The 25,129-nt window shown below is 46.8% G+C and overlaps 1 protein-coding gene across 2 annotated transcripts; it reads right to left on the minus strand.

The window, feature by feature from the left end:
* Positions 1–1,991: 1,991 nt before the first annotated feature.
* ston2 (stonin 2) lies at positions 1,992–24,788 on the minus strand. Of its 2 annotated transcripts, XM_030356782.1 has the most exons (10): positions 24,654–24,787; positions 23,772–23,890; positions 21,543–21,773; positions 20,021–20,161; positions 15,696–15,857; positions 10,799–12,147; positions 9,342–9,662; positions 7,982–8,234; positions 4,059–4,261; positions 1,992–3,148 (listed from the first exon to the last, which is right to left on the minus strand). In XM_030356782.1, exons 3-10 carry the CDS (start codon positions 21,634–21,636, stop codon positions 3,065–3,067), a joined length of 2,607 nt encoding a protein of 868 aa, XP_030212642.1. In that variant the 5' UTR covers positions 21,637–21,773; positions 23,772–23,890; positions 24,654–24,787; the 3' UTR covers positions 1,992–3,064. The 2 variants fall into 2 exon arrangements, with proteins under 2 accessions (XP_030212642.1, XP_030212641.1); XM_030356781.1 differs by lacking the exon at positions 23,772–23,890 and having other exon boundaries at positions 24,654–24,788.
* Between the last annotated feature and the right edge of the window lie 341 nt (positions 24,789–25,129).

A 25,129-nucleotide genomic window follows, 5' to 3' on the forward strand; every position in this document is an offset into this window, starting at 1 on the left:
GTCGCTTTGGATGAAAGTGTCTGCTAAATGCCCTAATTGCAGTTACAGACCCATACTTCGAGGTATGAATTCTCAGTGGATATATACAATTTAAGACTTTAATGTGTCATACTTAAGTTTGCTTTTCTGTTGCAATGTCCTGTAGGCCTACTGTAATATAACAAATTTGCTAACTAGCTTATTGTTTTTTTTTGTTTTTTACTTTTACCTCAATGTAGCCAGCATTTAATCAAAGTTCCATAATTCGTTTAAGAGGAAAAAAACACAATTGTGCCCTCTTAACATGTCAATAGTAGTACGTGAGAATCATGTGCCCAAACCGGTATCGGAACAAGAGGGGGGAACGTCGTCCTCTAGTGGAGCGTTATGAACGTTGTCCTCTAGGGAGAGTTATGAGCGTCGCCCTCTATTGGAGAGTTAAGAGCACTGCTAGATCAACCCCACCTCTATAGTACATCCAGCCTCCCCTAACCATTATGTCAATATCGTTTACGGCTTCTTTTGATTTTCAATGAATCAAATGTATTTTACACATAGAATAGGCCAATGTTTTTGATATTTCATGATTTTTTTAAATTATTTTATAGCTAAGTGTGAGAGTCATAGTCAGCTTGGATTGTATTAGCCAACAATTCAAAAGAAAAAATACTTGAATATTATAATTAACGAACAAAACACCCTGATATGACATGATTGGGTCGTGAAATGTTTGGGTTTGCAGTTTTCATTGTATTTAAATAGTATGTTTAAATAGCTGTAATAACTGTAACTAAAATATAACTAAAATGCTGTTGTCGATATGGTCATGCTCTTTCAATAAAGGTTTTTAATTAGGCCTAATTTGACTCAATCAGAGCTCCCCCCCACGCACGGTGTGGGCCTTGAATGACCTTCACATGCTCTCACACGCTATTACGCAAACCTTTTCAGTAATATCCCCTCTTCTGTGATCATAGATCCGCCTCGGTCCGAGCCCCGCAGAGCTCTGAGACCTGAACCTGACGCAGACAGGGTTATAAGCTTAGCTAACATGAACACTATAAATGAACACTGTAACCTTAGTTAACATGAACACTATAACCTTAGTTAACATGAACACTATAACGTTAACATGAACACTATAACCTTAGTTAACATGAACACTATAACCTTAGTTAACATGAACACTATAACCTTAGTTAACATGAACACCACTAGTTATCCATGACTCAGGCAGATCCATGAACTCAGGACAATGTACTCGAAATGCCACGAAATTATTTTACAACTGGAACGTTTTTTTTTATTGATTTTTTAAGTTGTTTTACGGTTTGATGTTTTAATAATTAATAAGTGTTTTTTTAAACTAAAGTGTTTGGTGAATTGAATGTCAAATCTTTCCTCCAACCATGTCCTTGAGATTATTTGTGATTGAGTAGAGAGAGTCGTTGGTTATGAATACCAATGTTCCAGCATGTTCTCCCTTTAAATATCTGTTTGTTTTTGTTTTTTTGGCCGGGCCCGTGTTGTAACTCCCTGTTCTCCAAGTAGCCCAGGATCCCAGGTATGAAACACAGCGTGCTGCCGCAATGGGACCAAGCGGACTAACTGGATCGACTCAAAAGTGTTCTAAATTCTACCCAACCTCTTCTGCACAAACCCCTTGACCAGAACCATGATAAAATCTGTTCTATCTTGGGAGTTGCATTTTAAAGACGGAGACAGTGTGAAGGACAGATAGCACATAAGCTGGTTAAGACTCTCCAAACAATAAAGACACGCCAAACTGCATTAGCTCATGAACTTGCAGTGTAGAATACATGGTTGTCATTTTACAAATAAAAAGATAAAAAAGATCATCCCAAAGTTAGTGCTGGGCTGACGGTCCTGTGGGTTCAGTGGCCCCCAGCTGGCCTGAGCTACACACTAGAGGCTACACTTTTATTTTGGACATTCATATGGAGGGGTAGAAGAAGTCATATACATATAACCTGGATCTAGACCACAGACCATTAAAGCTAGAAAACACTTTAATCTATTATTCATCAACAGATCAGGATCAGTACAGCTTGTTTAGTCAGCCTGCCACTGCTGTCCATTTACATTAGTAGTACAGGTGCACATTGGACATGAGGTTCACATAAAGTAAAAAGAGGAAAAATAAACATTTAAGACACAAAACGGTTTTGATCTTGACATCATAAAGCTATGTTTAGCATTACCAAATAATGTATCGTATTGAGAATGTAAGCCAAATACTGACCAAACCAAAGGTTTATATACTGAAAGCAAATTGTATTAATATTGACACATTTCCATGTAATCCTCATCATAATTGAGATGATATTGATTTGTAGCAGAATAAATGAATACATCCATACCTTACTCTGCAGGCACATTTGAAACCACACTGTTGTTCAAGCATGTTCATAAAGATACTTAATTCATTCATAATAGAACAACAGGGTCCTTATAACGCCACTTTCAGTATCCAGTTCAATCCAGTTAAACAAAGCCAACATGTACCGCTTGGTTGCAGACCACTGCAGCTCATTTTACACTCAATAAGGCCACAATAACAAAGTGGGCAACCCTCCGATAGAAAAGTACAAAATGTGTGTCTGTAATCTCACATGGCACATAGCAAATTAGATAGGCAGCTAACCCACTCAGTTTGTCCCTTAGATTACATACATTAAAGTAAAAATAGAATTCCACCCTGACGATAATGCTATAGATTAATAATCCAAAATCAGTTAGTAATGTACCTCAAACAGGCAAAAAACAGCCGTTCGTTTTATGGTATTACATGTGAGCCGAAATCGTGCTAAACAAGACGCCAGCAACCTCGTTGTGAAGGTAACACCAACAAGCCCCGCCCTAAAGAAAACCCCCGCCCTAAAGACAAGCCCCGCCCTAAAGACAAGACACGCCCTAAAGCTAAACCCGGCCCTAAAGACAAGCCCTGCCATAAAACAGGTGGCTTTGATTCAAAGTGCAAAAAGTTTCCCTGTTCTGTTTCCTGTATCTCTTTTCCACCACATCGCTCTAAGGAGTTCAGTCAGTGGATCCACTGGGCCATTCGTCACTGATGTGCACATTCTCCCGGCTGGTCCGCAGGCGTGTTCCCTGTGTTCGGGATATCCTCCCTCTTCTGCTCTATGGGGACCTGTTAAAAAAAATACATAATTATGTTCAGTTTTGTTTTGAGGTGATGCAGTAAATACGTTTCACCACTAGGTGGCGATTGACGCTCGGTTTGTGATTTCTTTTTTCAGTAATTCAATGGAGCCACTGTGTTTGAAAGAAAATCTATACCTCTCAGTAGAATTCTTTCTTACGGTTTAACGCCTACTAAAAGTGGCATTTCAAATGAATGTTTGTTTCATAAACAACAGAGAAAACTAAAATAAATTCAAACCAGAGCTACTGTTCCATACTGTCTCCGTGCTTTGGTTTACTGTGGTTTCTCAGGGGAGATAACCGGCGGACTGCTCATCTGTTTCTCCTCTCACACCATCTCAATGCGATGTCCCCGTCCACCACCGCCTGTTACCCCCCCATACCCTGGGTCTCCAGCCCCACGGGGCCCCGACCGGTCCCCCACACTCATACAACATCCAACAGCAAAACCTCCACAGGACAAAGACACCTGGGTTTGTTTCAATGGATAATATGGATTCCAAAGGACAAATCAACTTACCAAAGAATTTTCCGAAAACGTTTGCTTGTAAGTAAATGCAAATAATTTCATGTATGAAACAAAAAACGTGTTAGAAAGGTTGGAGCTAGCCTAGACGCCTCTGATATGGCTGACCTATACAAACAAGCTTCAAAGCGTTCTTAGTGAGTGGGAGCTGGGGGTGTGTTTGAACGACCACAGCCAGCCTGTCTGCTCCACTGATGAACTGATAATGACAGGAGCTCAGGTGGATAATGACATGCTGGGACAGGAGCTCGCAGACCGAGGACTACTGGGACTCACCACTGTGTGTGTGTGTATGTGTATGTGTGTGTGTGTGTGTGTGTGTGTGTGTGTGTGTGTGTGTGTGTGTGTGTGTGTGTGTGTGTGTGTGTACCTGGTAGAAGAAGTGGGCCTTGTAGTTGATCCACTTCCTGACGTCGGGCCGGTCGTCCACGGACAGCGAGCGCACCGTGGCCTGAGAGGCGGCGGCGGCCGGCATGTCGAACTCCACCTCCAGATGGCGCTGCAGCACCCGGGGCACCTCCTGGTCCGAGCCCAGCTCTAGGCGGAGGAAGAAGGTGTGCGGGTGACCCAGCGCTGAGGAAGAGGAGAGGAGGAGCAGTCGAGTTAAAACATGTTGGTGTTTCAAAGAGGGAGCATCCAAAGAAAGGCTTCATGAGCACCAGATAGAGCTGAGACAGAGCTTACATAACCAGATAGAGCTGAGACAGAGCTTACATAACCAGATAGAGCTGAGATAATCAGATAGAGCTGAGACAGAGCTTACATAACCAGATAAAGCTGAGATAACCAGATAGAGCTGAGACAGAGCTTACATAACCAGATAGAGCTGAGATAACCAGATAGAGCTGAGATAACCAGATAGGGCTGAGACAGAGCTTAGATAACCAGATATAGCTTAGATAACCAGATAGAGCTTAGATAACCAGATAGAGCTGAGACATAGCTTAGATAACCAGATAGAGCTGAGACAGAGCTTATATAACCAGATAGAGCTTAGATAACCAGATAGAGCTGAGATAACCAGATAGAGCTGAGACATAGCTTAGATAACCAGATAGAGCTTAGATAACCAGATAGAGCTTAGATAACCAGACAGAGCTGAGACATAGCTTAGATAACCAGATAGAGCTGAGACAGAGCTTAGATAACCAGATAGAGCTTAGATAACCAGATAGAGCTTAGATAACCAGATAGAGCTGAGACATAGCTTAGATAACCAGATAGAGCTGAGACAGAGCTTAGATAACCAGATAGAGCTTAGATAACCAGATAGAGCTGAGATAACAAGATAGAGCTTAGATAACCAGATAGAGCTTATACAACCAGATAGAGCTGAGACAGAGCTTAGATAACCAGATAGAGCTGAGATAACCAGATAGAGCTGAGATAACAAGATAGAGCTTAGATAACCAGATAGAGCTTAGACAACCAGATAGAGCTGAGACAGAGCTTAGATAACCAGATAGAGCTGAGATAACCAGATAGAGCTGAGATAACAAGATAGAGCTTAGATAACCAGATAGAGTTTAGACAACCAGATAGAGCATAGACAGAGCTTAGATAACCAGATAGAGCTGAGACAGAGCTTAGATAACCAGATAGAGCTTAGATAACCAGATAGAGCTGAGATAACAAGATAGAGCTTAGATAACCAGATAAAGCTTAGACAACCAGATAGAGCTGAGACAGAGCTTAGATAACCAGATAGAGCTGAGATAACCAGATAGAGCTGAGATAACAAGATAGAGCTTAGATAACCAGATATATCTTAGATAACCAGATAGAGCTTAGACAACCAGATAGAGCTGAGACAGAGCTTAGATAACCAGATAGAGCTGAGATAACCAGATAGAGCTGAGATAACAAGATAGAGCTTAGATAACCAGATAGAGTTTAGACAACCAGATAGAGCTGAGACAGAGCTTAGATAACCAGATAGAGCTGAGACAGAGCTTAGATAACCAGATAGAGCTTGAATAACCAGATAGAGCTGAGATAACAAGATAGAGCTTAGATAACCAGACAGAGCTTAGACAACCAGATAGAGCTGAGAAAGAGCTTAGATAACCAGATAGAGCTGAGACAGAGCTTAGATAACCAGATAGAGCTGAGATAACAAGATAGAGCTTAGATAACCAGATAGAGCTGAGACAGAGCTTAGATAACCAGATAGAGCTGAGACAGAGCTTAGATAACCAGATAGAGCTTAGATAACCAGATAGAGCTGAGATAACCAGATAGAGCTGAGATAACAAGATAGAGCTGAGACAGAGCTTACATAACCGGATAGAGCTGAGATAGAGCTTAGATAACAAGATAAAGCTTAGATAACATCCAAATAGACCTTAGATAACCAGATAGAGCTTAGATAAACAGATAGAGCTTAGATAGCATCCAAAAGTAGCTAAGATAGCATCCGAATAGAGCTAAGATAGCTTCAAAATAGAGTTTAGTCAGCAAACAAATTAAATGAAAATGTTATCCTCCCCTTGATCCATGTGTATTTGTTCATCTCTATTCATTATTAGAGTTTGGTGTCACACACACACAACAGACGCTCCCCATGAATAGAGCGATCTAAGCTCTGTGGTTTGCTTGTCTCCCACTGGTAAAAGGTCCATGACTCAATGTGATGCTAATGACTCACTAAGAGTGGAGGGACGGTGTTTGCAGGGAAGGCAAATAAAGAAGCATATTCAAATGTAGGCTAAGTACTGTGGGGGTCAGCTTTACAGAATCTGGGATGGAAATGTGTGAATGTTACAGAACGGTGTTAATGGTTAACATTAACTTAGCATTAACTCTAGTGGATGAGAGAAGCATTAGACTGAACAACATAGTGGACACAAAGCAGAATCATGGAGAGGGAATGAGGGCAAGAAATCTGACGAGAGCAAAACCAAAGAGAGGCATAAGTAGGCAGCACTGGAGGTGTAATAATAGAAGGGCTGAATGGGGGGGGGGGGGGCACAGAGGGCTGTGTGGCTCCTCTGGGCTATGGGTAACTCATGGTGACAGCCGGGCATTGTGTGGTCCCAGCGGGCAGCGGTCCACCGGGCAGCACTGAGCCCTGAGGGGGGGGGGGCAGACCTGAGGGGGGGGGGGGCAGACCTCCACAGTGAGGGGGGGGGGGCAGACCTCCACAGTTAGGGGGGGGGCAGCCCTGAGCCCTGAGGGGGGGGGGGGGGGGGCGGGGCAGACCTCTGTTAACCCAGAAACCAACGGGAGTGGGGGCCGGTCTCTCCGCAGGACCTCTTGTCGGCGTTACTCCAATAAACACGCTCTGCAGCAGGGGGCACCACTGGTTATAGGATTATAGGATATTTATATTTTTTAGTTATAGGATTTTTATTTTATTTATTTTTTGGCATATATAATATCTAGCCTCGCATCAGCAAAAAACGTTGTTGGATGGTGCGTTTGTGGTGCGGTTGCGGATGAAATAAAAGCCCATCCACGCATCTCTAGGGGGACACTCAGTAGACTCTAGAGGGGGGGGGGGGCAGTAAACACTCAGTAGACTGTAGGGGGGGGGGGATCCAACAGACACTCAGTAGACTCTAGAGGGGGGGGGGGGGGCAGTAAACACTCAGTAGACTGTAGGGGGGGGGGGATCCAACAGACACTCAGTAGACTCTAGAGGGGGGGGGGTCATTGGACTCTAGAGGGGGGGGTCATTATACTCTAGGGGGGGGGGGCATTATACTCTAGGGGGGGGGTCATTATACTCTGGGGGGGGGGCATTAGACTCTAGGGGGGGGGGGTCATTATACTCTAGGGGGGGGGCATTAGACTCTAGAAGAGGGTCATTAGACTCTAGAGGGGGGGGGGCATTAGACTCTAGAAGAGGGTCATTAGACTCTAGAGGGGGGGGTCATTATACTCTGGGGGGGGGGTCATTAGACTCTAGGGGGGGTCATTATACTCTAGGGGGGGTCATTGGACTCTAGAGGGGGGTCATTATACTCTAGGGGGGGTCATTATACTCTAGGGGGGGGTCATTGGACTCTAGAGGGGGGGGGGGTCATTATACTCTAGGGGGGGTAATTGGACTCTAGAGGGGGGGGGTCATTATATTCTAGGGGGGGGTCATTGGACTCTAGAGGGGCGGGGGGTCATTATACTCTAGGGGGGGGGGTAATTGGACTCTAGAGGGGCGGGGGGTCATTATACTCTAGGGGGGGGTCATTGGACTCTAGAGAGGGGGGGGGGGTCATTATACTCTATGGGGGGGGTAATTGGACTCTGGAGGGGGGGGGGTCATTGGACTCTGGGGTTCGGGGGTCCAGTCACCTGAGTTCTTGTCGGGGAGGCGGGGGATCCTCCACACCACCGCTCTGAAGGCGGCCTCGTACTTGGCCGTGCCCAGCGTCACCCTCATGGCAGGCTCCGCCCCCGAGGGGCCGGCCCAGCCCAGCCCCGCCCCCGAGGGGCTGGCCCAGCCCAGCCCCGCCCCCTTGTTGAAGCGCGCCTTCAGGGAGCGCTCCCCCCCCACCCCCTCCCGCCGGAAGATCTTGGCCCAGATCTCAGGGATGGGGTACCGGATCTATAGAGATATATACACACGTAGATATAGAGATGTAGATATATACACACGCAGATATAGAGATGTAGATATATACACACGTAGATATAGAGATGTAGATATATACACACACGTAGATATAGAGATGTAGATATATACACACGTAGATATAGAGATGTAGATATATACACACGTAGATATAGAGATGTAGATATACACACGTAGATATAGAGATGTAGATATACACACGTAGATATAGAGATGTAGATATATACACACGTAGATATAGAGATGTAGATATATACACACGTGGATATAGAGATGTAGATGTATACACACGTAGATATAGAGATGTAGATATATACACACGTAGATATAGAGATGTAGATGTATACACACGTAGATATAGAGATGTAGATATATACACACGTAGATATAGAGATGTAGATATATACACACGTAGGTATAGAGATGTAGATATATACACACGTAGATATAGAGATGTAGATATATACACACACATAGATATAGATATATACACACGTAGATATAGAGATGTAGATATATACACACACGTAGATTTAGAGATGTAGATATACACACGTAGATATAGAGATGTAGATATATACACACGTAGATATAGAGATGTAGATATATACACACACGTAGATGTAGAGATGTAGATATAGATGTAGATATATAGCTGTAGATATATAGATATATATACATAGATCTCAGGGATGGGGTAGAAGATCTGGAGGACACGGAGATACAGAGATATAGAGATGTAGATATATATACATAAGATATGTACATGTAGATATTTATAGATGTATACATATACGTAGACATAGATGTAGATATTTTTATACATAGATATGTATGTAGGTAGATATTTGTACATTTAGATATTTGTACATGCAGATATACATTTATATAGTTAGAACTGTATCTATAATGAATACAGATGTGGCTCTAGATGTTTCTAACATGAATGAAAACATTAGCGTTTTCAACGTTAAAAATTAAAACGTTCATTTTTGCGATTAATTCAAAATACTGAAGGCATCATTCATTCTGTGTTATTAAATAAGTGAATATCTAATGAACCAAGGGGCGGCGCCTCACCGCCACGTCCTCACAGGGCACGGCGTTAAGCTCCTCCCCCCCGGGCGCCATCAGCAGCCAGGACTGCAGCACGACCTCCGCCCCCGCCACGGCGGCGGTGGTCCGCAGGCTGAAGGGCAGGCTCCGCCCGCAGAACGGCGTGCGGAAGCGGAGCAGCTCGAAGCGGCAGCGCGGCGGGGGCGTGAAGGTCACGGCGCGCGTGGACAGGAAGTGGGCGGAGTCGGCGTGGAGGGGGTGCAGCTCGGGGCCGTCCAGACGGATCCAGCGGGCGGTGCTGTTGGGGACGATGTCCCGGCGAGACACCAGCTCCTTCCCCTTCACCTGGGGGCGGGGTCAGGGGTCAGAGGTCAGGGGTCAGGGTTCATCAGAGGGCACATGACATCAGGGAACGCACCAGCTCCTCCCCCTTCCCCTGGGGGTGGGGTCAGGGGTCAGGGGTCATCACAGGGTACATGACATACAGTCATATTCATAGAGATAGAGTTAACATAGGTCCGGGTAGGGGGGTTAGTTAGGGTTAACCCAACCGCATTCAATTAGGTATACACTCTAACCTTAGTTAACATGAACTCCACTAGTTAACATTAGCTCCACTATTTAACATGAGCTCCACTAGTTAACATGAACTCTATAACCTTAGTTAACATGACCTCCACTAGTTAACATGAGATCCACTAGTTAACATGAGCTCCACTAGTAAACATGAACACCACTAGTTAACATGAACACCACTAGTTAACATGAACTCCACTAGCTAACATGAACTCCACTAGGAAACATGAACTCCACTAGTTAACATGAACACTATAACCTTGGTTAACATGAACTCCACTAGTTAACATGAACTCCACTAGTTAACATGAACTCCACTAATAAACATGAACTCCACAAGTAAACATGAACTCCACTAGTTAACATGAACTCCACTAGTAAACATGAACTCCACCAGTTAACATGAACTGCACTCATTAACATGAACACTATAACCATAATTAACATGAACACCACTATTTAACATGAACTCCTCTAGTAAACATGAACACTATAACCTTAGTTAACATGAACAACACTAGTAAACATGAACACCACTAGTTAACATGAACACAACTAGTTAACATGAACACCACTAGTAAACATGAACACCACTAGTTAACATGAACTCCACTAGTAAACATGAACACTATAACCTTAGTTAACAGGAACTCAACTAGTTAACATGAACACTATAACCTTAGCTAAAATGAACACTATAACCTTAGTTAACATGAACACCACTAGTTAACATGAACACCACTAGTTAACATGAACACTCAGACCGTAGTTAACATGAACACCACTAGTTAACATGAACACCACTAGTTAACGTGAACACCACTAGTTAACATGAACACCACTAGTTAACATATATAACCTTAGTTAACATGAACCCTCTAACCATTACCACCCATGCTACTGACCTGGAGGTCGTTGAGCCCCAGCTGGCAGCGCGGCTGGCCTGAGACCAGCGCCAGCACGCTGACCCGGGTGATGACCAGCTGCTGCTCCACGCGCCCGCCGGCCGCCGCCGCCGCCCCGTAGAACTCGTCCCTCACCTCCACGTGCATCTCCTCCTCGGAGGGCAGGGGGGGGGCGGGCCCCGGGGGGGCGGGGGGCCCCGGGGGGGGCCCGGGCAGCCGCCTCAGCAGCTGCAGCAGCGAGTGTCTGCAGCTCAGGTAGTCGTGGTAACAGGGCGTGGCCAGCTTGACCAGCTGCTGTCGCAGCGGCGTGAGGACGGTGGGCAGCGGCGACAGCGCGGCGGGCAGCTTGGAGCGCCGGCGTTCCCGGTACTGCAGCAGCTCCACGCTCAGTGTGTGCACGCGGCCGGCGTCCTCGTAGCTCTGGAGGCGGGGCTCCGACAGCTGGTGCTGCGGCAGCAGGCGCAGCGACCTGAAGGGCGCGTCCAGCCCGCGCTCGTAGAAGAGCCGCAGGAAGCCGTCGTCCGACAGGCGCACGTGGATGGGCCCCCAGTGGCGCGACGACATGATGGTCTTCTTCTCCGGGATGCGGAGCAGCATGGCCCAGCCGTCCTGGGGGACCATGTGGGGAGGAAGGTAGGGCTCCTCCTCCTCCTCCTCCGGCCGCTCCAGCGCCTCTTCGCCCTCCTCCACGCCCTCGTCTCCGTCGGAGGGACCCCCACCACCGGGGCCGTCGGGGTCAGAGGGCTGCAGGCTCCGCAGGTAGTGCAGCTCGTTAGTGATGGGGCCGTCCTGGAAAAGGTCCCCTCCCCCTCCTCCTCCTCCCCCTAAGGGGAGGTTTGCCGGGGGGTTCTGTGTCTGGCGTGCGGGGGAGGGTGAGTCCGAGCCGGGCTCAGGGTGGCGACCGCCTGCTGGGGACCCCTGCCCCACCTCCTGCCCGCCCCCGAAGAAGGAGCTGAAGGGGTTGAGGCTGGAGGGCTTGACGTCACTGAACGCCTCGTGGATGAACGGGTTCCTCTTGGCGTAGGAGGCGCTGCCGTCCCCCGGAGGCTGGGCGCCCGCCAGCGGGGGGTCCCGGGGGGGCTGCGTGAGGCCGTCGTTCGGCCCCCGGTTCTGGCTCCGAGCCCGGGCGACCACGTGGTTACCGTTGCCATCCTGGAGGCCGGGAGGAGGGGGCGGCCCGGGGGGAGGGAGGGGCGGCTGCGGGCCGGTGGCGTCGTCATCGAAGGTCACCCAGGAGGTCAGCCGGCCGGCCGCGTCCGACGGGCTGCTGCTCGTCTGCCGGCCGCCGGAGCTGCAGCTGAGCGAGTCCACGTCGATGCCCTCGTCTTTGGAGAACGTGCACGCGTCGGCTGAGGAAGGGAACCGGGAAAAGGAAGTGCACAGAAAACATGCTGATCATCGGCACCTCTGTGTGTGTCTGCCTCACGTGATCGCCTGGTGCAAGGACTCCATGAGCGGCTCAGTCAACACATGAAGACACCACGAGCAGGGAGGGAACTGAGACAGGGTGGAACCCCAACAGCACTACCAACAGTACCCGTCTGCAGAGCGTGGCAGTGGTTCTAATAACATAGATCTGTTTTGTGTTACTCTAACATAAAAAGTGTAAAGGATGTGGTTGAAAACCCGGCATACCGGGAAGCACCGAGCACATCTCCTTGGAACGTCAAGCCCACCAAACTGGACTCACACCAAACACTGAACAAGCCTCATTGTGTAACGACTATTGGACCCTCATCTCATATCTGTTCTGTTCTGTTTGTTCCACTGCAGTATTCCTCAAGAAAGGGAACCCAGGAAAGGGAGGGAAGCAGTCCTGTGTCCCTCGGTGCCAATCCTACACATTGTCTTTATTCAATGTCTTCATGTTGAACAGAGCGCTCCAGAGAAGTGAATGAATGCAGCAGAGTTTGTAATGAAGGCAAGTAATTGCTTTTCGGGGCGGGATACTAATTGCCCAGAGAGAAGGACAACCAAACAAAGACACAGAAGCAAAAACCTAATCCACAGAGAGACACAGAGACACACAGACACACAGAGATACACACACACAGAAACACAGAGACACACACACACACACACACACACAGACAAACACACAAACACACACACACCTCTCCAGGGTGAATCGTAGCAATCTTTCCTTAATTTAAATAAAAAAAATGGACTTGCTTGATTATTCAACCTCTTTAAAAATGAGGTTGCCCTTAAGACTTAAAAACAACATATTTTTTAAATCAGAAATGACGAATGAAAAGAGCAGGAAATAAATTGTGTTTCACGTTACATCGCATTTGAACAGAATGTGTCAGAAAGAGGTAATCATATGTAACTGCTCAGAGGAGAGGGCCTCAGCCCCGGGACCGGGTCCAGTCCAGACCTGCTCATTCCTGCTCCAACAGGAGTGGGAGCACTCAGCACCTCCAGGGAATGTGGTACGCTCTAGAAGCAGTCAGCTGGCAGCCACTGAACACCGATGCGGAGAGGTGAAACCCTGACTCAACAATCAAAAATGGGCACATACACACGCGCTCAAAAGACCCCCCCACACACACACTCAAAAGACCCCCCCCACACACAAACACAAACACTCAAAAGACCCCCACAAACACACACTTGGATTTTATGGAAGCTCAGGTTTTATCACGGTTTTCTAGTTTTCCTCAACTCTCTCTTTTTCAAAATGTCTATGTAATTTATTTTTTATATATATATGTTTCCTGGCCAACAGGCCCTTTTCGTCACGCCTTCCATGTCATTCCCTAATTTCAACCCAGATAAATGGATTCCAGCACACTCAGTGACTTCATGCGAGTCATATTTCTAACCATGTGTTAAGGAAGTGAGAAGGAAACAAACGCCCCGCCCTTGGCTATCACTTCTATGCAAACACAATAACTGAGTAACCCCCTAAACCGTGACAAGGCAGAGAGTAGCAGACAGAGCTCCAGGGAGAGGGAGTGCGCTTAACGCTACAAAAGACACAAGGAGGCTAGGGCTGTGTGTGTGTGTGTGTGTGTGTGTGTGTGTGTGTGTGTGTGTGTGTGTGTGTGTGTGTGTGTGTGTGTGTGTGTGTGTGTGTGTGTGTGTGTGTGTGTGTGTGTGTGTGTGTGTGTAATTCTGACCAATCATAAGCTATCCTTCCAATATCCTAGGGCTTTGTAGGGCTTGTCTGGACCTGAAGCCGTCCCCCTCTTCCCACCCTACTTTCACATCTAAATCTATGACTTTAAATTTTCCATTGAGATGTAAACAGGAAGTTTGAGAAAAGAACAACCTAATCTTTTTCTGACCAGATCTCTATTCCTGCCCACATTATTCAGAGTTTATGAGGCAACCACATAAAGATGCTGACAGGAGGGGGTCAATTCTCCCAACTCTTTCTTTTGTTTGATATTTGATATTTTTTCCAATGAACGTGCCAGTAACAATGTTTAATATTATTAATGTCGTGTCACAACTATTTATTTTCAAACCGCTGCAGATGTTGTTGATCTGATAGAACTGAAAGAAAGTATGGTTGCTATCAATTACTCTCGGACACTCCCTAGACTTATATAGTGTAATAATAATATAATATAATATAGAGCCCTCATCCAGATGCAAGGATGACAGCTGACTGCTCTTAACAGAGCTGGGACATTCAAAGGCCTTGTATGAAGGGGCCTGTAATACAGTGTGTACGTGTTTCCACAAGCACTGAAAGAAGAAACACGACGTTTGGTTTGGGACAGTCCTGGGAGGGTGCTGTCAAAGTGTGGATCTGGCTGCTGGATCACAGTTTGGTGACCCTGAACATATCAATGGAGACCACGCCACGCGTGTCAGTGTGTCCCCAGCAGCATGAGGGGAGCCCTGGCCAAGCCTCACGTCTTCTGGTCTCAATGCACAGCTGGTCTGGTTCTGCTGGTAGCTGCTGCCAACCCGACGCCTCGAGGCTGGCCCCGCTGCCGCTGTGAGCTACGCGGGCAACGCCTTGAACACCCACATCCCTCCTATGGATCAATAGTAGCTGAGCTTATCTTAGAAAGAAAGAGCAGTCCCTCCTTAGTCTTTTCCGTATGCCATTTGTTTAAAACAAATGGCATACTTATTAGAACACATTAAACCAAAAGTCTGAACCCACAGTTTTGACTCCTAGCCTTGACGTTTGTGTCTTTGACAGAATAGAAAGAGCACGGATAAATCTTGAGAACAACACACACATGCAAGCACACACGCACGTACACTGTGCTATCTAATCTCGTCCTCTGGGAGTCCGGTATCCACCCATCCAACATCGCCCTCGGACACAAAAGGAGAGGAAACTTCTATCGTTATCTTACTTGAAATACCCATTACTGCGTGACATTTACAGATAAAAACCCTTTGTTTCTGTCTGACCATTAATATTACGGCTGATACTGACATACTCCTAAAGTGGCAATCTCACAGAGCTGCGTTACGGCCCCTTGGCAAAGATGGAGAGAAGCCATCCGCCGCCAGCCTGAAGACTGTGCGCTAGCCGCGTTACCACCGCTCTCCTGAAACCAATCTGGGATGGAGAACGCGTCACAAACTGCTCCTCTCGGGATATTAATCGATGAAGGGGAAGAGATCTTTGCGAATGACACTTTACGATCTTCTAGCTTTGTGCCGTTGGTCTGAGGTTCCACCTACCGGCTCCTCTGGGCCAGGCTCCACCTGCCGGCTCCACCTACCGGCTCCACTATCCACCTACCGGCTCCACCTACCGGCTCCACCTACCGGCTCCTCTGGGCCAGGCTCCACCTACCGCTTGTGAGTGACGGATCCTCTGGGCCAGGCTCCACCTACCGCTTGTGAGTGACGGCTCCTCTGGGCCAGGCTCCACCTACCGCTTGTGAGTGACGGCTCCTCTGGGCCAGGCTCCACCTACCGCTTGTGAGTGACGGCTCCTCTGGGCCGGGGTCCACAGAGCTGAGGTCACAGGGCGACGCCCCACTGCTGGCCAAGCTCTGCTCCGATTGGCCGGTCCAACTGCTCTCTGAAGTGGGTGCAGTGCTCCAGAAGCTGGCCGTTGAGCAAACACTGTGGCGGGCTGCACACGCACACGCGCACATACACACACACACACACACACACACACACACACACACACACACACTTAGAGAACGCCCAAACACAGTTGTGTATAACATGTGAAAGCTGTGGTATATTTAACTCCCTGCCTTATTTTATGTGCTTTGATTTAACAGTTTGCCCTTAACTTAGGTATGTAACGTTGGCTAATACAATACATTATACATAATACATTATACATAATGCTATGGTTGTTAAAGAACAGAAGGTCAGAGCTCCATGGCAGCATTTAACAACTGGAACTATGCCAACCATATCAATAAACACATCTCACTTCTTAAACCAAATGCAGGATTAATTTCTTTCTCCTGAGACAGCTTGCCTACTCAGAATAGGGAGGACTTTTCAGGTATTCCTGCCATCATCCATCCATCTCTTTATCCACTTTCATTTTACCCTAAATCCCCCATGTCTTGGTGTCTTTAGTTTAATCTCCAACTCCCTCTTTCTACGTCCATAAATGGACGGTTTAATAACGACGGGGACGTCCTTCTGTCTGGCCGTTATCAGGCCGTATAAAAACGAGTCATCACACCGGGTCCTAAATGTCTAAAATGAAACCTTTTAATCATCAGTAGAAGCGCCTTGACTCTTATCTCTAGGAAAACAACAAGTTGAGAGCTATGAGTAACAAAGGTTAAGAGATGGACACATCCAACGTTAACTAACGGGAATGAAGCTGGGAGCGTGTGAAGCACTAGGATGTCCTGAACCCGGCTGGAGTCTTCACAAAGACAAAGCCGAACCAGGAGGTGGCCTCAAACCACGCCTTGTGTCCCAACTGGAATCTAGAAGGGTCTGCGCAATTTGTAAGGGTTCATCTAAGCTTTAAGTCCCTTGACCTTGGACAAGAACTTAAAGCTTTGTTTAGTATATTTATTGGTAGTCTCACAAATTAAAGTCTGATGGCAGATAAGCTCAACTCTGGGTGACAGGGTGTTGCAGTCTTTCATTTCCATTGATTAGACCATTTTTTGTTGATTAGTAAACACGTTATTGGCACAAAAACTTGGGAAGCCGTGGTAAGTTTAATCTCCAACTCCCTCTTTCTACGTCCATAAATGGACGGTTTAATAACGACCGGGATGTCCTTCTGTCTGGCCATTATCAGGCCGTATAAAAAAACGACTCGGTCACACCGGCTCCTAAATGTCTAAAATTAAATCTTTTTTCAGTCGAAGCGCTGAAAAAAGGATCAAAACAACACTGTGTATGAATACACATAATCGAATCACATTCTCATTCCAATTGAATCCACGTTAATGTGTGCCTCAGGAGAATATCTCCCAAACCATCAAAGGACTAAGGCTAACTCTGTCCAGTCCAGGCTCCGAGCCCCCACAACACTATAACACAGTAGGACTGGTATATCCAAGACTACTAACTTACTGGAGCCTTCATCATAAACATACTGACACATTAATTAAAGGAAAAACAATAAGAACATGGACTTATTTCCATTGTGGTCCCTGTTGTAATCAATGGAACAAGTGCAAACGGCAGATGCAGAATCCCATTTCAAATCACGAAACAAATGCTGCTTTCAGACAAACGTGTGAATCCTGATAATCTCCTGATATTCTCCTGACAGCAACATATCCTGAGATTTGTACCCTGAAATTGTCCTGAAAAAAAATATTATTATATCATAACATATAAGATGATCGCGATGAGTTCTGCCCGTTCTGCTTCCGTGCTGTCTGCGGTCAAACCAAAACAAACTAGAGTGACAGCAGCCACACTTATCCTGCCTCTTGCGAATTTAGACCTTATGGCAGGGATGGGCAACTGGGGGCCCGCGGTCCGCATACGGCCCACGGCCTCGTTCAGTCAGGCCTGCACATAATTATATTAAAAAAAAGATGCAAATCAGAGTATCTGTTCATAGAATTCAAAGCCAAACCCATGCATCTAGATTGCTTAGAAACTATATCAGTCATGAAAGATTTCCACTTAAGTCGCCACTACAACTACTACAACTAGCCTGAAGTGAATATCATGCGGGTTGGGTTTGAGTTCATTGAGTTGTTGCACTTAATGTTGGGCCACGGTTTCTCAGTTTTGTGACATCATTGAATGAGGATGTATGTGAGCCCTTTGCAATGATAAAAATACTAACCAATCATGTGGCTGTTTGAGCATGAAAATCATGAAATTAATGTATGTTGGTTCAAATAACATACCGTACATAGGTTATGATTCTGGAAGATTTTTTAGGTAGTGGCAATCCCCAAAATGCACCAGAATACAGGAAAGCATATCTGCCAAATTCAAAATGTTCTAGCTTCTCTCAGCTTACGTTTAGTTGAAGTGCGCAGTCTTGTCCTCTGATGGTTATGGTGAAACAGTGGCCCTCTTTATCATGAAAGTTGCCCATCCCTGTCTTACGGCATATCCCTGCCCCTTGCAAGCCGACCCCCCTAAACCCAGCATCGATTCTCCTGATGTCTGAACGACACCGATGTCCGCATATAAAGCATCAGGTGGGAATCACCCTCAGGATCTAATCTCCTGATGTAAAAATACTGACAAAATGCGGCGGACATGTCTGATACACATCCACTGTGAAGAAACATCCTACAGCATCAAAATACCATTTACAGTGATACTGTTTCAAGTAGCCAGTTTGAAGAGGCTTTCGCACACAATTAGTTCACCCCCCCCCCCCCCCCTGCAGACTATGGAAAAAAAGGTGTCATCATCCGACAAAGCACATGCACACACATACACAACTCAGCGTGTGAGCGACCTCCTGCTTCAGCGCCGACACCGTGACCAGTATTTCATTCATGCTGAAATCATGACCATCCCCCCTCTCGTATTCAGGGGGCTCCCAGGACACCACTCTGATCTCCCACCCCACCCCAGTGGATTCCAGTTCCTGCTGGTTCTGCCACTAAACCAACGGTGTCCCATGGACAAAGGTCCGAGGGGTCATCGGGGGGGTTTCAGATTAGGGCTGGGATAAACCATTATTTTTTATCGATTAATCTAACGATTCATTTTTTCAGTCCGATTCGATTTCGATTCGATTATCGCTTATCTCCACATTAATTGACTGATAGCAATTTATACATGTTGATTTACATATCTGAATGAAAATAACATGAATTCCTTAACATTGCAATAAAATGTTTATTGGTGCTAGAATGGAAAGCCATCTCCATTTTGCAAATACGACATATCACAGAATCGTTTCCTTCTACATTAAAGAATTCCCATACTTTAGAGGAACGAGTGCGTGGCGCCTGGCACTTATGAAAGTCTGGGGAGCAACTCACGTTGCTACTACGCTCCGGCGCCGCCATCTTTGTTTTGGGTTTTTCGAATCGACGCGCATTTTTCGCTATCACGTCGGTGTTCCTGTTCACACTGACTGCCCAGCAGGCTGCCGCCCCATGAAACACGCATGCCAATAATCAATGATCTCATAACAATCCCACCGATGGGCGTGAAATGACCTGTTGGGATGGTGTTTGGTGGTTTGGACTTACTACGAACTATCACTTATATTAATACAGTAAGTGACGCAGTAGGTTTGTTGGGTAAACTAGAAGGAATGCATTCCCACGGCTAAACGGTGCATCCTAGGAAAGCATTGCAGGTCTCGTTGGTGGTTGTGAACAGTCTTGTGAAATGTGTTTTACTAGAGAACAGCAATGGAAGGCAAAGCAAGGGTTTGATAGCGTGCAAGTGCATTCAGTATTACATCTGATTCCAATGCACTTTAAATTTGGGTTAGGCCAATGCTGTGCCAGCTGACTTCAGCTGAGTGCATCAAACAGGTTGGTGTAATTATATCTATCTTATATGTCATTCAGATGCCACTATTGCTGCAGAGTTGTCTCTGCAACAATAGTGAGAAACATAAAAAAATTGTTTTAGGGCACAAGCTTCCTTAAAGACGGCTCCCTTGCTGAAAGCCTTTCAGATGGTCACCTGTAGTGAGGCCATGAGGTGTGAGGTAAGGCTGAGTGATGTGAAAGCTTCATTAACCAGCGCACTGCATTGTCTCCTTCATGCAAGGCACCATGTTGTGGTGTCTCATTTCTCCTGTACGGGGGGAGGCTGTGCCGACGGTGACGGCTGAGTGACAGGGAGGGAGGGGGGTTCGTGCCGTACCTTTTACCTGAGGTGGAGGTGGAGGGGAGGCCCAGGGGTTCTCATCGAACAGAACCCAGGCGTTCTGCGGTGCCGGCGGAGCCAAGCCAGCTGATGAAGGATCAGCAGGGGCGGAGCTAGACTCCAAGAATCCATGAGCCACTGAAAATAATGCACAATACGATCAGTTCAGACGGCTGTGAATGGCTGCTATGTGGCAAAGGAAATACATTTCCATGTTTTATTTTACAAGTTTGTAAGATAGGGTGTATTCCATGGTTAAGTTCAATTAGGGTTGTAATATGTGCATATATGGATTGGAGGTCGAACGTTCAGTTTTGTTTACAAAATTGTGTGTGTATGCCCATCGAAAGACATGACAAAAAACAGTTTAACTATACTATGTATTAGTTATCAAAGCCTCGAGATACACGTCTGTGGCATGTAAATCCTGCCTGCTATTCAACAGCGTACCACAACCCCGCCTTTTAACGAGTTTAAGGAGTCTGAAGCTGCCAGAGAGGGCTCCATGGTTCTGGACGTAGATGATCCCTTAGCCCAGCCTGCTCTTCATCAGACACCAGTTCAGACACCAGATCAGACACCATATCAGACACCAGATCAGACACCAGATCAGACACCAGATCCGACACCAGATCAGACACCAGTTCAGACACCAGATCAGACACCAGATCAGACACTAGATCAGACACCAGTTCAGACACCAGTTCAGACACCAGATCAGACACCAGATCAGACATCAGTTCAGACACCTGTTCAGACACCAGATCAGACACCAGATCAGACACCAGTTCAGACACCAGTTCAGACACAAGATCAGACACCAGATCAGACACCAGTTCAGACACCAGATCAGACACCTGTTAAGACACCTGTTCAGACACCAGATCAGACAGCAGTTCAGACACCAGATCAGACACCAGATCAGACACCAGTTCAGACACCAGTTCAGACACCAGATCAGACACCAGATCAGACACCAGATCAGACACCAGATCAGACACCAGATCAGACACCTGTTGAGACAACAGATCAGACACCAGATCAGACACCAGATCAGACTAATGTTTTCTCTCCCTCTTTAAAGTAGACATCAAAATACTGGCAGCTGAAGATGCAACTGCCACCACCCGTCTCACTCCCATGGAGAAGGCCTGTGTGTGTGTTCAACATGCAGGAAGCAACACAGGAGCCTGGAACAGGATTTGACCCCACACCTCGGCGAGTGTACGCCCGTTAGTCTTGCTTTAATGAGAAAGAAACAAGACGTTGTGTTTGTTGTAAATGCACTGTTCAGATATTAAGCCTGCCAGTTAATGTCATCAAATATTTTGACCTTCCGTTGTGGATGTACTTATAAATAGTACATCCAAATTATTTTGAAAGTTTGACGTAACTTCTTGTACAGTTGGATAATATGTGTATGGAAATGAGCTGTCCATCCCTAGTCGGGGTAAGTGCTTGTGTGGACCCAATAACCTGACTCCATGGTGACGTGGGGCTGGCGTTAGGGAGGCTGTACCTGCTGGGGGCTCCGTCCGGGGTCCCGAGGCGTTCTCCACGAACTCCACCCAGCCCCGCCGGTCCGGAGGACAGCCGTCGGCCGCTGTCGCCATGATCAGGCTGTGTGTGTGTGCGTGTCTGTGTGTGTGCGTGTGTGTGCGTGTCTGTGTGTGTGCGTGTGTGTGCGTGTCTGTGCTGGAAGTGCTTGAACACCGAATACCCACATGCTCAGCAGATTCCACTCATATCTCTGGAGGAGACAAAAGAAAAAGTACAAACTTGTTTAGGTGCACAGAAAAGTAATTAAACCGTCTCCTCTACACAACACACGCCCACAGTAAGGCTGGGTTCATAGTACGGCTGGCCCTCCAGAGCGGCATTGATGCCAATCTATTCCCGGGAAACAGATGCCAATCCATTCACTAGATTGGCACAGTGAACAGATGCCAATCTATTCACTGGTCCCCTATTCCCAGGTACTAGTGAACAGATGCCAATCTATTCACTGGTACCCTATTCCCAGGTACTAGTGATAAGAATGGCGATAATTGCTTCTGCTGCAATCTGGAATCCTGCTGTCAGGTGCAGCTCAAAACGCTACAAAGGTGTGGCAATTGCTGGCGCCTTCCAGCACGTAGGGAATGCTGTCCGCCAGGAGGAAGACGAGGAGGAACCAGGAGCACAGAGAGGAAGACGAGGAGGAACCAGGAGCACAGAGAGGAAGACGAGGAGCAACCAGGAGCCCAGAGAGGAAGACGAAGAGGAACCAGGAGCCCAGAGAGGAAGACGAAGAGGAACCAGGAGCCCAGAGAGGAAGACGAGAAGGAACCAGGAGCACAGAGAGAAAGACGAAGAGGAACCAGGAGCACAGAGAGGAAGACGAGGAGGAACCAGGAGCACAGAGAGGAAGACGAGGAGGAACCAGGAGCACAGAGAGGAAGACGAGGAGGAACCAGGAGCCCCGAGAGGAAGACGAGGAGGAACCAGGAGCACAGAGAGGAAGACGATGAGGAACCAGGAGCACAGAGAGGAAGACGAAGAGGAACCAGGAGCACATAGAGGAAGACGAGGAGGAACCAGGAGCACAGAGAGGAAGACGAAGAGGACCAGGACAACCAGAACAATATCATATTATAGCATGGTTACTATCATATGAGACGGTTACTATCATATGAGACGGTTACTATCATATGAGACGGTTACTATCATATGAGACGTTACTATCATATGAGACGGTTACTATCATATGAGACGGTTTCTATCATATGAGACGTTACTATCATATGAGACGTTACTATCATATGAGACGTTACTATCATATGAGACGGTTACTATCATATGAGACGTTACTATTATATGAGACGTTACTATCATATGAGACGGTTACTATCATATGAGACGTTACTATCATATGAGACGTTACTATCATATGAGACAGTTACTATCATATGAGACGTTACTATCATATGAGACGGTTACTATCATATGAGACGTTACTATCATATGAGACGTTACTATCATATGAGACGTTACTATCATATGAGACGTTACTATCATATGAGACGGTTACTATCATATGAGACGTTACTATCATATGAGACGTTACTATCATATGAGACGTTACTATCATATGAGACTTTACTATCTTATGAGATGGTTACTATCATATGAGATGGTTACTATCATATACCTCTATATTTATAGAAGTAAATGGTTTTGCATATTTTGTTCAAAAACCAAATCCAGAGTTGTGTTTAAATCAGGCAGATGATGGAGCCGTCAGATCCACACGGCGGTACATCCATGTGTCATCCACTAGACAAACGGTTGTGGCAGATGGTGGGGGGAGATAAGAGGAAGAGCATCAGCAAGAAATTCTACAGGAAACATTTGTTCTCCAAATGGGAAGACATGCTGCCACTGTATGATAGCACACACACCGTCACACACACCGTCAGACACACTGTCATGGTGTGTTCCTATAGCCAAAGAGGTACCAAACGTCATATTGTCCCAACTGTGTAGAGAGGAAATAACAAGAGGGAGCGAGTGAGGAGGACAAAATAAGTTTTATTAGTAAAACAATTGTGTGTAGTAGAGTTCGATGAGATAAAAAATCTCTCTCTCTCTCTCTCCCTCCCCCCCCCCCCCCCCCCCCCAGGGCGGGTTGGCCTGGGAGCAGTGAGCAGGCCAAAGCGTGGACGTAATCAAAACACCCCTGTGCTCTGCATCGCAGCACTAGACTCACAGTGACCGCTGTTTGGCAGAGGAGAAATGAATGCCGTCAATCATCCAGAGGGAGTTAGCGGCTGTCTCTGGGTATTTGGAAGCGGAAGCAATTACCATCGTGTTGCTACAGGAGTTTGTCTGTAACCAAGAGAGTGGGTGAAGCTTATTTTACCAGGAGAATTCAGATAAGCTCGTGTCAACGCAAATACCCATATGGACAGTCGCAGTCCCACATGTGGCTGAGAATCTACTGTGCACAGATTTAAGTAGGAATTGTTACACATAGGCCTATAGATCTATTTCTTTATATTGTAGGTTAGTTCCTCTTTTATCTTACTGTCTGCCATCCTTCGAGCCCCTATCATTTCATTATAAGTTCCCCTACATTGTGAGGGTAACCCAACAGTGAGTGACCCCCTGTAGATCAAGAGTTTACCGGAACCCCCTGAGCCTTACTTCACCCTACTGGGACTCGTGCTGAGCGCTCAGCGAAGAGCCGGAGGTCGAACCCCGTCCTGAACCCGTCCAGAACCCGTCCAATGACGGCATTGAACGGACAGAAAGTCCAGAACATTTTAATCGATCCCTAACTGGAGGGCGCTCCGCAGCACGTCTCTCACGCACGCACACACACACACACACACACACACACACACACACACACACACACACACACACACACACACACACACACACACACACACACACACACACACACACACACACACACACACACACACACACACACACACACACACACACACACACACCACCAAGTATCTCCCGGTTTAACATGAAGCGCTCTGGAACCAAACCTCTGTTCCGATCAGCGGCTCTCCGCCGCTACTGAAACAAAGTAATGTCCACACCTGGAACTGAGAACAAAGTAGCGTCCACATACCTGGGTCAGTTGTTCGGGTTCCAGTTGCTCCTACAGCTTTTTTTCACGGAGGATAGTTCAACTAAAGTGTAGTGCGCGCTACGCAGACCCGATTACACACTGCGTGACTGGACAAGCTCCCACAAGGACCGCCGCTCCTACCGGCCTGGGATTGGCCAGACGGATCTCCCGGCCTGGGATTGGCCCTGGGATTGGCCAGGCGGGTCTCCCGGCCTGGGATTGGACAGGCGGCTCTCCCGGACCGGCCCGTGATTGGCCAGACGGCTCTCCCGGAATTTGCCTGTGTTTACACGACAAATAAAGAGTCATCGAGGAGCCGCTCGAGCTTCCAGCTGTTTATGAACCACGTGGGCTGTTTGGCTGGTTCAATGTGTTGTTGTTGTTGTTGTTGTTGTTGTTGTTGTTGTTGTTGTTGTTGTTGTTGTTGTTGTTGTTGTGTTATTTCGTATTTTGTTTGTTTGTTTGTTAAAATAAGA

Source organism: Gadus morhua, chromosome 5, assembly GCF_902167405.1.
Source record: "Gadus morhua chromosome 5, gadMor3.0, whole genome shotgun sequence".
NCBI classification, from domain to species: domain Eukaryota; kingdom Metazoa; phylum Chordata; class Actinopteri; order Gadiformes; family Gadidae; genus Gadus; species Gadus morhua.

Bases quoted from the DNA above. Each gene is read 5' to 3' on its own strand.
- ston2 (XM_030356781.1), bottom strand. From the start codon at position 21,636: ATGGCGACAGCGGCCGACGGCTGTCCTCCGGACCGGCGGGGCTGGGTG. The intron at 15,858-20,020 runs GTACGGCACGAA...GTGCGTGTGCAG, and splicing joins ACCTCCACCTCAGGTAAAAG to CCCGCCACAGTGTTTGCTCA. The intron at 9,663-10,798 runs GTCAGTAGCATG...CCCCGCCCCCAG, and splicing joins TGGGGCTCAACGACCTCCAG to GTGAAGGGGAAGGAGCTGGT.